General features: G+C 51.3%; 1 protein-coding gene across 1 annotated transcript in view; it reads left to right on the top strand.

Annotated features, from left to right (window-relative positions):
- TSHZ3 (teashirt zinc finger homeobox 3) overlaps window positions 1-11,028 on the top strand; it is an 83,774-nt gene extending 72,746 nt beyond the window's left edge. The window contains exon 3 of the mRNA XM_021094260.1: window positions 6,174-11,028. Coding sequence (XP_020949919.1) covers window positions 6,346-9,378 — 3,033 coding nt within the window. The 5' untranslated portion in view covers window positions 6,174-6,345 and the 3' untranslated portion in view covers window positions 9,379-11,028. The remainder of the gene's footprint in view (window positions 1-6,173) is intronic.

Raw genomic sequence — 12,151 nt, 5'->3', positions numbered from 1 at the left:
TTTTGTCCGTTTGCGAGATTTTACTTTTCTCACGAACAGGCGTCTCTCCCCAAGAGTCCCGTTTGGTTCTGCGCATGCCAGGTTCTTGAGTTCATCCAAGTTGTCCGAAACGGGGGCCTTGGCCCTCAGCTCTGGGCAGGTGGCGTGCTGTCTTGCTGCTTGAAGAACTCCCTTCTCATCCAGGGGGACAGAAAGTGGAGATGCATTTAGGGGAGCGGGTCTAGCAGCCTGGAAGGGCGCCCCTGCTGGAGAGAGACTTTCCATGGAGCGACTTGTGCAAAAGTAAAAGGCACGTGGGGGGGTGAGGGGGCTGGTCCCTCCCTCGAGTCCTCCTCCTTGCGTGGTTTCTTTGCATCCTTGAAACTGTTGATTTGAGAGCTCCATCCCCATCCCTTACAGTTCAGCCACCTCCTGTGCGGGACCTGGCAGCAGAGGTTTCAATTATCTGTCCAAGAGAGAACAGTGATGGATGCTAGTGCATTCTTAGAAGGGGATATTGGGGTGTGGGCACAGCCAGGGGTGGGTACAGTGCAAGGAGACCACCTGCAGCAGTATTTTCCTCGACTCTTCTTCAGCGGGGATTCTGTCTTCCTGTCCCCAGAGGGCCTTCCTCATGCCCCTAACACTGAGAATGAATCCAGGAAGGACTTTTTTTTTTTTTTTTTTTAATTACTCAGTGAATTTTCTTACATTTATAGGTGTGCAGTAATCATCACAACCAAATTTGATGGCATTTCCATCCAAACTCTCAGTGTATCCCCCCACCCCCCAACCCGTCTCATTTGGAAACCAGAAGTTTTTCAACGTCTGTGAGTCAGTATCTGTTCTGCAAAGAAGTTCATTGTGTCCTTTTTTTTTAGATTCCACATGTAAGTGATAGCATTTGATGTTGGTGTCTCACTTAGCATGATAATTTCAAGGTCCATCCATGTTGCGGCAAATGCCATAATTTCTTCCCTTTTCATGGCTGAGTAATATTCCATCGTGTATATGTATCACATCTTGATTCAAAGTCCTTCCTGGATCCAGGAAGGACTTTGAATCACAGCTCATCTGCTTTCTTTGGGACCAGCTGGATCCATCTCGATGTTTTGGCAATTATTAAGAGGTTCGAAAAAGTCCTGTGTGCTATTCATTTGCTCATTCGTTCACTCGCTGGATGTGTGTTGAGTGGCTCCCCTGGGCCAGACCAGTAGGGTTGTGACAGATCGGGGTGGGGAGGTGCGTGGGGGGCTGGTCCTGACCCCTTGAATCTTAGAACATCCTCTTAACATGTCTGCTATCATCTAGAGATGTCTGTCAGTGGTGTGCCTTGTCAAGATAAGAGATTGGGTGGGTGCTAAGGGAACAAAGTTGGGGTCCAGAAGTCCCCCTCGCCTGGATATTGTCTTGCACTTTGGCCCAGGGAGGGGTACAGAGATTCACCTTTGACTCTCCCAGCACAGGGAACCAGCAGTGCAAAGTGATGAATGAGAGGCCTTGGCCTGTTCTGGAAGCCCAGAGGCTAGAGAGGAAGCAGGACTGAGATGACGGAGGACTCTGGGGTCTCTGGGAGGAACCAGAGCTTTCTTCCAAGCCCAGTGGGACGTTACCAGTGGGGTGTTCCTCAGGGAGGGGTGTATGACATAAGTGTCCTGCTAATTGATAAGGATCTGGTGGCTTCTGTCTGGGGAGTAGAGGAAGGGGGCAGGGGCTGGAGTCAGGGGTTTGTTTGAGGAGGGGTGAGAGACGGGGGTGCTGGCCAGGCTGGGGTCAGACGGGACAGATCCAATGACTAAAGGCCGGGAACAAGTGTCTTGCTGCTGGACATGGCCTCCAACCAAGCTCTTTCCAAAGGAGACAGCGAGTGCCTGTTGCTCACCTACGATGTGCAGCACGGAGACTCTAGAGTGGGCCTTGGCCTTGGAGAATTCAGATGAGAACGTGCAGAAAGTGAAATAGCAGCAGGAGATCCGAACAGGCATTCACAGGGGCGAACATCTCCAGGCTCCATCACCTGGCAGGTCCAAGCTGTGGACAGAGCCTGCCATCGCCCCCCAGAGAGGAAGGCCCCCCCAGGGGACGGCCGGCACAGTGGGGACTAGCTTCTCCTGCAGCTCCCCCCACCTCCGGTTGACCTCTCACTGTTCACCACGACTGGGATGGGGACACCCAGGCCCCCTCCCCTCCTTGCCTGACCCGGGACATACTTGAGTGTCCCAGTGAGGAATTTCTTCTTTCTCTCCAGCCAGTGACGTTGCTTGTCAGTCCAGAGCAGAAGGGACAAGGGATTGACTTGACTTTTTGGAGTCTGTCTTCCTTTTTTTTTCCTTTTTGTCTTTTTAGAGCCGCACCTGCAGCATATGGAGGTTCCCAGGCTAGGGGTCTAATTGCAGCTGCAGCCGCCGGCTGACACCAGAGCCACAACAACGTGGCGTCCGAGCCGTGTCTGTGACCTACACCACAGCTCACAGCCATACTGGATCCTTAACCCACTGAGCGAGGCCAGGGATGGAACCCCTGTCCTCAGCGATACTAGTTCGGTTCGTTGACCCCTGAGCTGCTACGGGAACTCCTCGGAGTTGTTTCTGAGAAGCCAGCGCTTGGAGGGAAGGAGCCAGAGCAAATGAGCTTCAGTTCTTTGCCTTCCTCAGAAAAGCTATAAAACAGAGCAGAGAGGAGAGAGGGCCTCGCAGATGGTGGCCGCAGTGCCCTGTCCCTAACAGATGGGTCAGTGGGGGCCTAGGGGGGGACAAGGGTATCCTGGCAGGGATGGGGCAGGATCAGAATTTGTGGAAGGAATGACCCCTTCCATTCTTTTGTCCCCTCTACCATCTTTTCGGGCCTGTTTCCACTTTGACAATTTTCTTATGGCCACACTCGCAGTGTATGGAAGGTCCCCGGCCAGGGATTGAATCCAAGCCCCAGCTACGGGGTCGCTGATCCTTTAACCCATGGCGCCTGGGACCAACCTGCACCTTTGCAGTGACCCGAGGCGCTGCGATCAGATTCTCAACCCACTGCCCCACAGCAGGAACGCCCCTCACAACTTTTTGAAGTTGGGTCATCAAGAGTAGATGCGGTATTCTCGGAGCAGTGTAATTACTGCAGCACGAAGCAGAAATACCCACGCTTTGCCCTCTGAACTAAAGTTGAGGGAAGAACACGTGGCTAAAAGTCTTAGGCTCAACCTAAGGAAATACTTCTCCTCGTGGGGTTGGAAGAGAAAATGGCTGGTTTTTGTGGGGTTTGGTTTGGTTTGTTCCTGCATTTTAGGGTTGCATGTGTGGCATATGGAAGTTCCCAGGCTAGGGGTCAAATCGGAGCTACAGCTGCCCGCCTACAACCACAGCCACAGCAACATGGGATCCCCAACCCACTGAGCCAGGCCTGGGATCAAACCCACATCCTCATGGATACTAGTCGGATTTGTTTCCACAACACTACAACGGGAACTTCAGAAAATGGCTGTTTGAATAGATACTGAGGTCCCTGTTGGGACTGAGTGCAAGGGACCCTATAAGGAGCCCCAGAAACTCTGATGAGGCTGTGGGGGATGATGCCAGGTCCCCCAGGATCCAGGGCCTCTTGGCACCGATGCCTTTTCATTTTCCTCAGAGGTGGATTCGGTTCCTGCTCCATCCTTCCAGACCCATGTTCGAAATGAGGCCCTTTTGATGGAAAGGTTATGTGTATACTTACACAGAGGGCAGACAGTTGAACCCGGATCCCTCTGCTCTGGCTCTTCCGAGGGAGGAACTCAAACCTGACTAGATCCTCTGACCTGGTCCTACCAGGTGTCCCCTGACCAGGATGACCAACTGAATGGATTTTCCCAGGACCGAGAGGGTCCCTGGGATGCTGAAACCAGGACAGGTCTGCCCGCCCACAGCTGTGCTCCTTACAAACCTGCCAGTGCTGTGGGGGTGCGGGAGCCAGATGTCCAGAATGTGCTGAAGCCAGGGATGGGGTGGGGAGGGGGCCATACTCTTTCCTTTTTCTTTCCTCTTTCCCAGCAAGAGCATTCTCCATCCTCCTGTGGCCCACACCAGAGTCCCCTATTCATTTTGGCTCTGGACCTACCTAGGATGCAAGCTTGTTTGCCATCTCAGGTGGCCTCCAGCTGAAGGTTCACCACAGCTGACCAGACCAGGGCACTTTCTTCTGGTCACTTGTAAAGGCCATTCCCTGGCTGGAGCCCAAGACTTTGGCTTCATTGTTTGCATATGAACAGAAATACCCCTGCTCCCCACAGGTGACCCTGTTGGGTGTACCTGGTACACTCTTCCCAGCCAAATTCAGATCACCTCGGTGTTGGGACGGCAGTAGTTCTCAGGTTAGAAATCTTGGTGCTTGAAGGGGGACTTAGGAATGAAAAAAACCGCACTTGACCTGGATGGAAAAGCAGGGGGCAAGTGCCTGTGTGCCTTCCAGGAAATGTTCTTTTGAGTCATTTTACTGTTTGTTTCCTGGCGTGAAATTGATCTGGGGCAAATCTGACACAAAGCTGCCTTTCCTTTTCTAAGAGGTGTTTTTGTTTGTTTGTTTTTTGTTTTTTACTGGCCTCACCTGCAGTCTAGGGACATTCCCAGGCCAGGGGTCAAATCAGGGCTGCAGCTACCGGCCTACAAGCACAGCCACAGCCACGCCAGATCCGAGCTACATCTGTGACTTACAGCACAGCTCATGGCCACACCAGATCCTTAACCCACTGAGCGAGGCCAGGGATCACACTCGCATCCTCACGACACTGCCTCAGGTTCTTAACCCAATGAGCCTCAACGGGAACTCTTCCTGAGCATCTTTAATGAACCGTGAAGTGAGCGCTATGGATTCCAGGCGCCTGGAATGCCACCCTGAGCCACTGGCCTTTGGAAGCCAACAGGTATTGGGGGACTGACAAGCAGTTACATTTCTCCACTTTCCCCTCTGGCTCAGCATTGCTCCTTACTAAAGGGCTGGCCACACCTAATTGTGGACAAGGCCAGCCCAGCTTGGGCTACAGCATTAGCCAGGCTCCCGTAAGGAGTAACAGAAGTCACTGAATGCAAATGAATGGACAAAAAAAAAAAAAATCACTTTGTTCCCTTCACCCAAGTGTTCTCCTGGCTTTGCATCTCCGGCGTGCGTCTTCCAGAGCCCACAGCTGCTCAGCCCCGTGCAGAGCACCTCCACCTGCTCCGAAGTGCAGGCTGAATTTACATCCCCAGTTACATGGCTTCCAAAAGACAGGATCCCTGTTGGATGCCCATGAAGCTTATGCTGAGTAAATATTGACAAAGTAGTCTAAAGAGCAAACACTTTGACATTTGTAAGGTCCACTGGAAGGTCTTGTATATATTTATACAGCAGGAATGAGCGCCGCATACCAATTTTCCTGAACTTGTTCTGACATAATTCTGCGTGGATAGCTTGTGAGCCGGTGGCCGGGAATGGCTGAGTGTACACAGGGGACAGAACCGGGGCTGGGGTGGTGGCAGATCAGGGTCCTCCTCTCCCATCAGAAACCAGCTGGCACCTGTCTCTTGGTAGAAGACTCACTGGCGGCTGTTTTGAGACCTACTTTTCCAGAAGGAAGAAAGGAGAAAAAAACAAAACAAAAAAAAAAAGCCACAAACCTTGTTTTTAATTTATTGCAATTGATGTACTTTCTTTGTACTTGGTAAAAATTTTATTGATGTTTTTGTACTCTCTATTTATTAAAGATTGAGCCTCAAAAAAATGTAATGAGTAAAAAATGCTTGCTTAATTTAAATTGTGAATCTGTCTGTTAAGAAATGCATTAGGGGTAGGAGAAGCATAAGACATATTAATTGACAGACAGGAACTGCTGTCTCTGAGGTTGATACAAGTAATTTATTACTTTAGAAATGAATGCCACCTCCAGAATGTGCTTCATTAATTTCAAATTTAGTTTTAATTTCAAGCTGTTGCCCCTTGAGAAGAATAAGGTGGCAAATTATGTTTGAAGAGCAGATTTTTTTTTTTTTTGCTCCAAAGAAACACCACATTTTAACTATTTAATTTTACAAATAAATGTGCCCATCTACCTGCTGCGTTTTCGTGAGAGCCGAGAAAACGTCCTACATAAGATCAACATTTACTAATGCTGTTTTTTCCTTTCTCTCCTTCTCCCTGTCTCTCTTCTTTCCGCCCGAACCATCCCACCTTCCCACCTGTCATCACCACGGCAGCCTACGTCTCAGATGAGTTAAAGGCTGCGGCGCTGGTAGACGAAGATCTAGACCCGGAAGAGAGCCCGGCAGATGGGGAGCCCTCGGCCAAGTACATGTGCCCGACAAGGAGCTCAGCAAGACCTGCCCCAGCTACCAGAACTCCCCGGCGGCTGAGTTCTCCAGCCACGAGATGGACAGCGAGTCCCACATCAGTGAGACCAGTGACCGGATGGCTGACTTCGAGAGCGGCTCCATCAAGAACGAAGAGGAGACCAAGGAGGTGGCGGTCCCGCTGGAAGACACGACCGTGTCGGACAGCCTGGAGCAGATGAAGGCCGTGTACAACAACTTCCTGTCCAACTCCTACTGGTCCAACCTCACCCTCAACCTGCACCAGCCCTCCTCCGAGAAGAACAACGGCAGTAGCAGCAGCAGCAGCAGTAGCAGCAGCAGCTGCGGCAGCGGGAGCTTCGACTGGCATCAGAGCGCCATGGCCAAGACCCTGCAGCAGGTGTCCCAGAGCCGCATGCTGCCAGAGCCCAGCCTGTTCAGCACGGTGCAGCTGTACCGGCAGAGCAGCAAGCTCTACGGCTCCATCTTCACCGGGGCCAGCAAGTTCCGCTGCAAGGACTGCAGTGCTGCCTACGACACCCTGGTGGAGTTGACGGTGCACATGAACGAGACGGGGCATTACCGCGATGACAACCACGAGACCGACAACAACAACCCCAAGCGCTGGTCCAAGCCTCGCAAACGCTCGCTGCTGGAGATGGAAGGGAAGGAGGACGCCCAGAAGGTGTTGAAGTGCATGTACTGCGGCCACTCGTTCGAGTCTCTCCAGGACCTGAGCGTCCATATGATCAAAACGAAACACTACCAAAAAGTGCCTCTGAAGGAACCCGTCACTCCCGTCGCCGCCAAAATCATCCCCGCCGCTCGGAAGAAGGCGTCGCTGGAGCTGGAGCTGCCCAGCTCCCCGGACTCCACCGGCGGCACCCCCAAAGCTGCCCTGGCCGACACGAACGACGTGCTTCAGAAGAACTCCAACCCGTACATCACGCCAAATAACCGCTACGGCCACCAGAACGGGGCCAGCTACGCCTGGCACTTCGAGGCCCGCAAGTCCCAGATCCTCAAGTGCATGGAGTGCGGCAGCTCGCACGACACGCTGCAGGAGCTCACGGCCCACATGATGGTGACTGGCCACTTCATCAAGGTCACCAACTCGGCCATGAAGAAGGGGAAGCCCATCATGGAGACGCCCGTGACGCCCAGCATCACCACCCTGCTGGACGAGAAGGTCCAGTCCGTGCCCCTGGCTGCCACCACCTTCACGTCCCCCTCCAACACGCCCGCCAGCACCTCCCCGAAACTCACCGCCGAGGTCAAGAAGGAGGCGGACAAGGAGAAGGGGGTCGCCGAGGAGAAGCCCAAGGAGAAGGAGAAGGCCTGCGAGGAGGAGGAGAAATATGACATCTCCTCCAAGTACCACTATTTGACGGAGAATGACTTGGAAGAGAGTCCCAAGGGGGGACTCGACATCCTCAAGTCCCTGGAGAACACAGTGACGTCGGCAATCAACAAGGCCCAGAACGGCACCCCCAGCTGGGGGGGCTACCCCAGCATCCACGCCGCCTACCAGCTCCCCAACATGATGAAGCTGTCTCTGGGCTCCGCGGGGAAGAGCGGGCCCCTGAAGCCCATGTATGGCAACAGCGACATCGTGTCCCCCAGCAAGAGCCAGACCCTGGTCTCTCCACCCAGCAGCCAGACCTCCCCCATGCCCAAGACCAACTTCCATGCCATGGAGGAGCTGGTGAAAAAAGTCACCGAGAAAGTTGCCAAAGTCGAGGAGAAAATGAAGGAGCCCGAGGGCAAGCTGTCCCCGCCCAAGCGGGCCACCCCGTCCCCGTGCAGCAGCGACGTCAGCGAGCCCATCAAGATGGAGGCGTCTAGCGACGGGGGCTTCAAGAGCCAGGAGGACAGCCCCAGCCCCCAGCGGGAGGGCTGCAAGGACGGGAGCCCCCCTGCAGAGCCGCTGGAGAATGGCAAGGACCTGGCGAAGCCCATGAGCAGCAGCTTGAGCAGCAGCACGGCCATCATCACCGACCACCCGCCCGAACAGCCCTTCGTCAACCCTCTGAGTGCCCTCCAGTCGGTCATGAACATCCACCTGGGCAAGGCCGCCAAGCCCTCCCTGCCCGCCCTGGACCCCATGAGCATGCTGTTCAAGATGAGCAACAGCCTGGCCGAGAAGGCGGCCGTGGCCACCCCGCCGCCCCTGCAGTCCAAGAAGGCGGACCACCTGGACCGCTATTTCTACCACGTCAACAACGACCAGCCCATTGACTTGACGAAAGGCAAGAGTGACAAAGGCGGCTCTTTGGGCTCCGTGCTTTTGTCACCCACGTCCACATCCCCGGCCACCTCCTCCTCCACAGCGACCACGGCAAAGACCTCTGCCGTCGTCTCGTTCATGTCAAGCTCGCCGCTCCGCGAGAACGCCCTGTCCGATATATCGGACATGCTGAAGAACTTGACCGAGAGCCACGCGTCCAAGTCCTCCACCCCTTCCAGCATCTCCGAGAAGTCGGACATGGATGGCGCCACCCTGGAGGAGGCCGAGGAGGCGACGCCTGCGCAGAAGAGGAAGGGCCGCCAGTCTAACTGGAACCCCCAGCACCTGCTGATCCTCCAGGCCCAGTTCGCCGCCAGCCTCCGGCAGACCTCGGAGGGCAAGTACGTCATGTCGGACCTGAGCCCCCAGGAGCGCATGCACATCTCCCGGTTCACCGGGCTCTCCATGACCACCATCAGCCACTGGCTGGCCAACGTCAAGTACCAGCTGCGAAGGACAGGTGGAACAAAGTTCCTCAAAAACTTGGACACCGGCCACCCCGTGTTCTTTTGCAATGACTGCGCGTCACAAATCAGGACTCCCTCCACCTACATCAGCCACCTCGAGTCCCACCTGGGCTTCCGGCTACGGGATTTGTCCAAACTGTCCACTGAACAGATTCACAATCAGATAGCACAAACCAAGTCACCGTCGGAAAAACTGGGGACGTCCTCCCCGGAGGAGGACCTGGGGACCTCCTACCAGTGCAAACTCTGCAATCGGACCTTTGCGAGCAAGCATGCGGTTAAACTTCACCTCAGCAAAACACACGGGAAGTCCCCCGAGGATCACCTCCTGTACGTTTCCGAGCTAGAGAAGCAGTAGCGTTGGCTTTGGATTCAGACGACTGTGATTTGCTTGGAGGCAAACGGTTGCAGGCACCTTCAGGCCCCTCTGTCTTGTTCTTGGCACATGTTCTCCCTTTAACTGCAGAGAATCACACTCTGGGCTGGACTGTTTTTTGTATAACTGTACAGTGTTTAATAGAGGTGCATAATCAGCTGTTGTTACTGGTAAAATATGAAGGTTAAAACGCAGTGGTAAGTGTTTGGAACTTTGTGTCAATGGGATTTAGTTGTGAGCATCGCCCGATGCTTCAAGCTGCATGCATTAACAGACAGTTTAATTAAGCATTTACGACGAAATCGGGCACACTTTTCCACACGGCTTGAGTGTGCCGGCATTTTTTTCACCCTTTCATCTTTAGCCCTCTGAGTACTTTGAAGCACTTTTGCATTCATTTGGTTAAAAAAAAATAAAATAAAATAATAATAATGTATGAAGCTCTGTTTTTTAAACTCCTTACCAGCTTAGTTATAATTAATAATATGAACCTCCATTTATGCAGGTCTGCAGGGGTATAACACGCCTTGAAATTTAAAAGAATATTATTTTCACATTGAAACATAGATGTATATATTGTATAGATTTCAGACTCTCTTATGAAAAATGTGATTGTGGTTAAATGACCTTTTTTTCCTGCATTTATAGCAACAGTGTTTTATGTACCTGCTATGCTCTGGGCAGAAGCCGTGCCTATGTATAGTGTATATTTCTTTTTCTTTTTTTTTTTTTTTAAGGTCTATGGGTTTTGTTTTTTTTTACATGCAAACATTGTAAATTATACAGAAGATACCACAGATAGCATTTATAAAGTATACAGAAACATTATCTGAAAGCAAAGTATGATTGTTTGTTTTGCTATACAGTACATTTATATTGATAGAGGTTCATGTTTAAATTATACATATTTATTAGCATCATATTATCATTTGTTTTGAGCAGTCTGAATAAATGAGGCCAGGAAATACATCCATGGCAGGCATCATAACTATTTTGCACATGATGATTTTTAAAGGTATTTATTAGAAATCAAAAAAAAAAAAAACAAAAACCAAACCCGCTCAAAATAAACTCAGTGCTCAAAGGGTTAAGTCTATTTGAAACGGAAAAAACAAAAAAAAGAAAAAAAAAGAGAGAGAGAGAGAGAGAACTTGTACTGTATTTCCTAAACATTGATAAAGCCTTTAAAATGTTTGTACTGTAATACTTTGCTTAAAAGTCACGAGGCATTCTGTGACACAACCTCTTTTACTTATTTATAAGCCCTCTTGGTTGCTACTCCATATTGTAGGATGCCTTTTTATTTCAATTGGTAACTTTCTGTTTTGTTCTTCCTAATTATTCTCCCAAGATCCCACACTGCAGCTTTATCTTTAGGCTTATGAAAGGTAACCCGTGGTTACCGGCTCTCCAAGTGATTCTGTTCTTCTCCATTTTTGGCAGTTAATTTGCAGAAGTAACTGACAGCTGACACCATATGAAAACCTATGTATAAAATATTGGCATGTAAACAGCACAGACACTGTCACACACTCTGTGCCCTGTTTTGTTGTTGACAATGAACCACCATTATGTGACTCTTCATATAACCCTCTTTTCTACGGCAGCATTAAAATTGTCTTTTTGCTATAATTTTGTGTTGCGTTCACAATTATGTCTGCAATGTGCTACGACTAACGAGCACATTAAAATTAAATTGTATGCGATCTGTTTATGACTGAGTTGGTTGCTGTGTCTGCCAGGTGCTGGCAGTCGGAAGCGGCCCGTAAATCAGGGGAGTTTAGTGAACTTTGGGTTTGGAGAGCAGCGAGCACTCCCTCGGAGGCGGTGTGGACAGCATTTCCCCCAAGAATAAAAACAGAAGAGAAAGGAAGACGCTCCCCCGAGGTTAGATTCCCACTGGCACGGCGATGATATCCGATATGGCGAGTGGAGCTTCGGTCCCACTGGGTGACCCGGGAGGGGACCCCGGAGCTGGGTCTCCCATCTGGATGAGAGAAGCCGACGTCGGGGCCCTGAGCCCTGCCCGAGGCAGATGGGCGGGGAGGGGGGAATTAAAAAAAAAAAAAAAAGGTTTTGGGAAGACTCGGCACAGGGCGGGTGATTCCATCCTGTTGATTGGGGATTTTCAAGGAGCAAAAACTGCAGCCCAGCCAGGCAGGTGAATGCTAGGGTCATTCTCTCTCTTGTGCTCAAGCACGAGGGGCGGAGGGCTGGGTGGGTGGGGGGGGTGAACCCATCCACGGGAGGAGTGGGGAGAGCATTTATATGATAATCACAAGCTTTTATTAGCCCCGGCAAATCATGCCAACAAAACCCCGGGAACATCATGTAACGTTGTAAAATACCTTTATTACTATATTGCAGTCTACTCCTGCAGTTACGCGGAATCGTAGCTCCTAACCTAGAATTATACAAATGAGAGATGTATTACATCCGTGTAATATATAAAACACCTCCACGTGAAAAAAAATACTCTTTTATTAAAAATTTAAATTAAGCCCTTTCAGAGATGTTCGGCAACACGCCTACGTGTCGTCCCCCGCCCCCCCCCGTGGGTCCCCACCCCTTTTTGTCAAGATGAGGCCAAAATTTCTGTCTGCTCTACTTTCTCGCGGCAATGGCAATGCATCTCTCTCTCTGGGTTTCGAGCGAGAACCTCACTAGTGTTTAAAACGGGTTTTTGGCAGGTGGGGACTGCCGTGCTGGCTTCGCTCTTGCCTGGTAATAATGCAGGCACGCTGTTGGGCTGTGC

Source organism: Sus scrofa, chromosome 6 (genome assembly GCF_000003025.6).
Source record: "Sus scrofa isolate TJ Tabasco breed Duroc chromosome 6, Sscrofa11.1, whole genome shotgun sequence".
Lineage (NCBI taxonomy): Eukaryota > Metazoa > Chordata > Mammalia > Artiodactyla > Suidae > Sus > Sus scrofa.
This window is presented reverse-complemented; position numbering and strand designations above follow the sequence as displayed.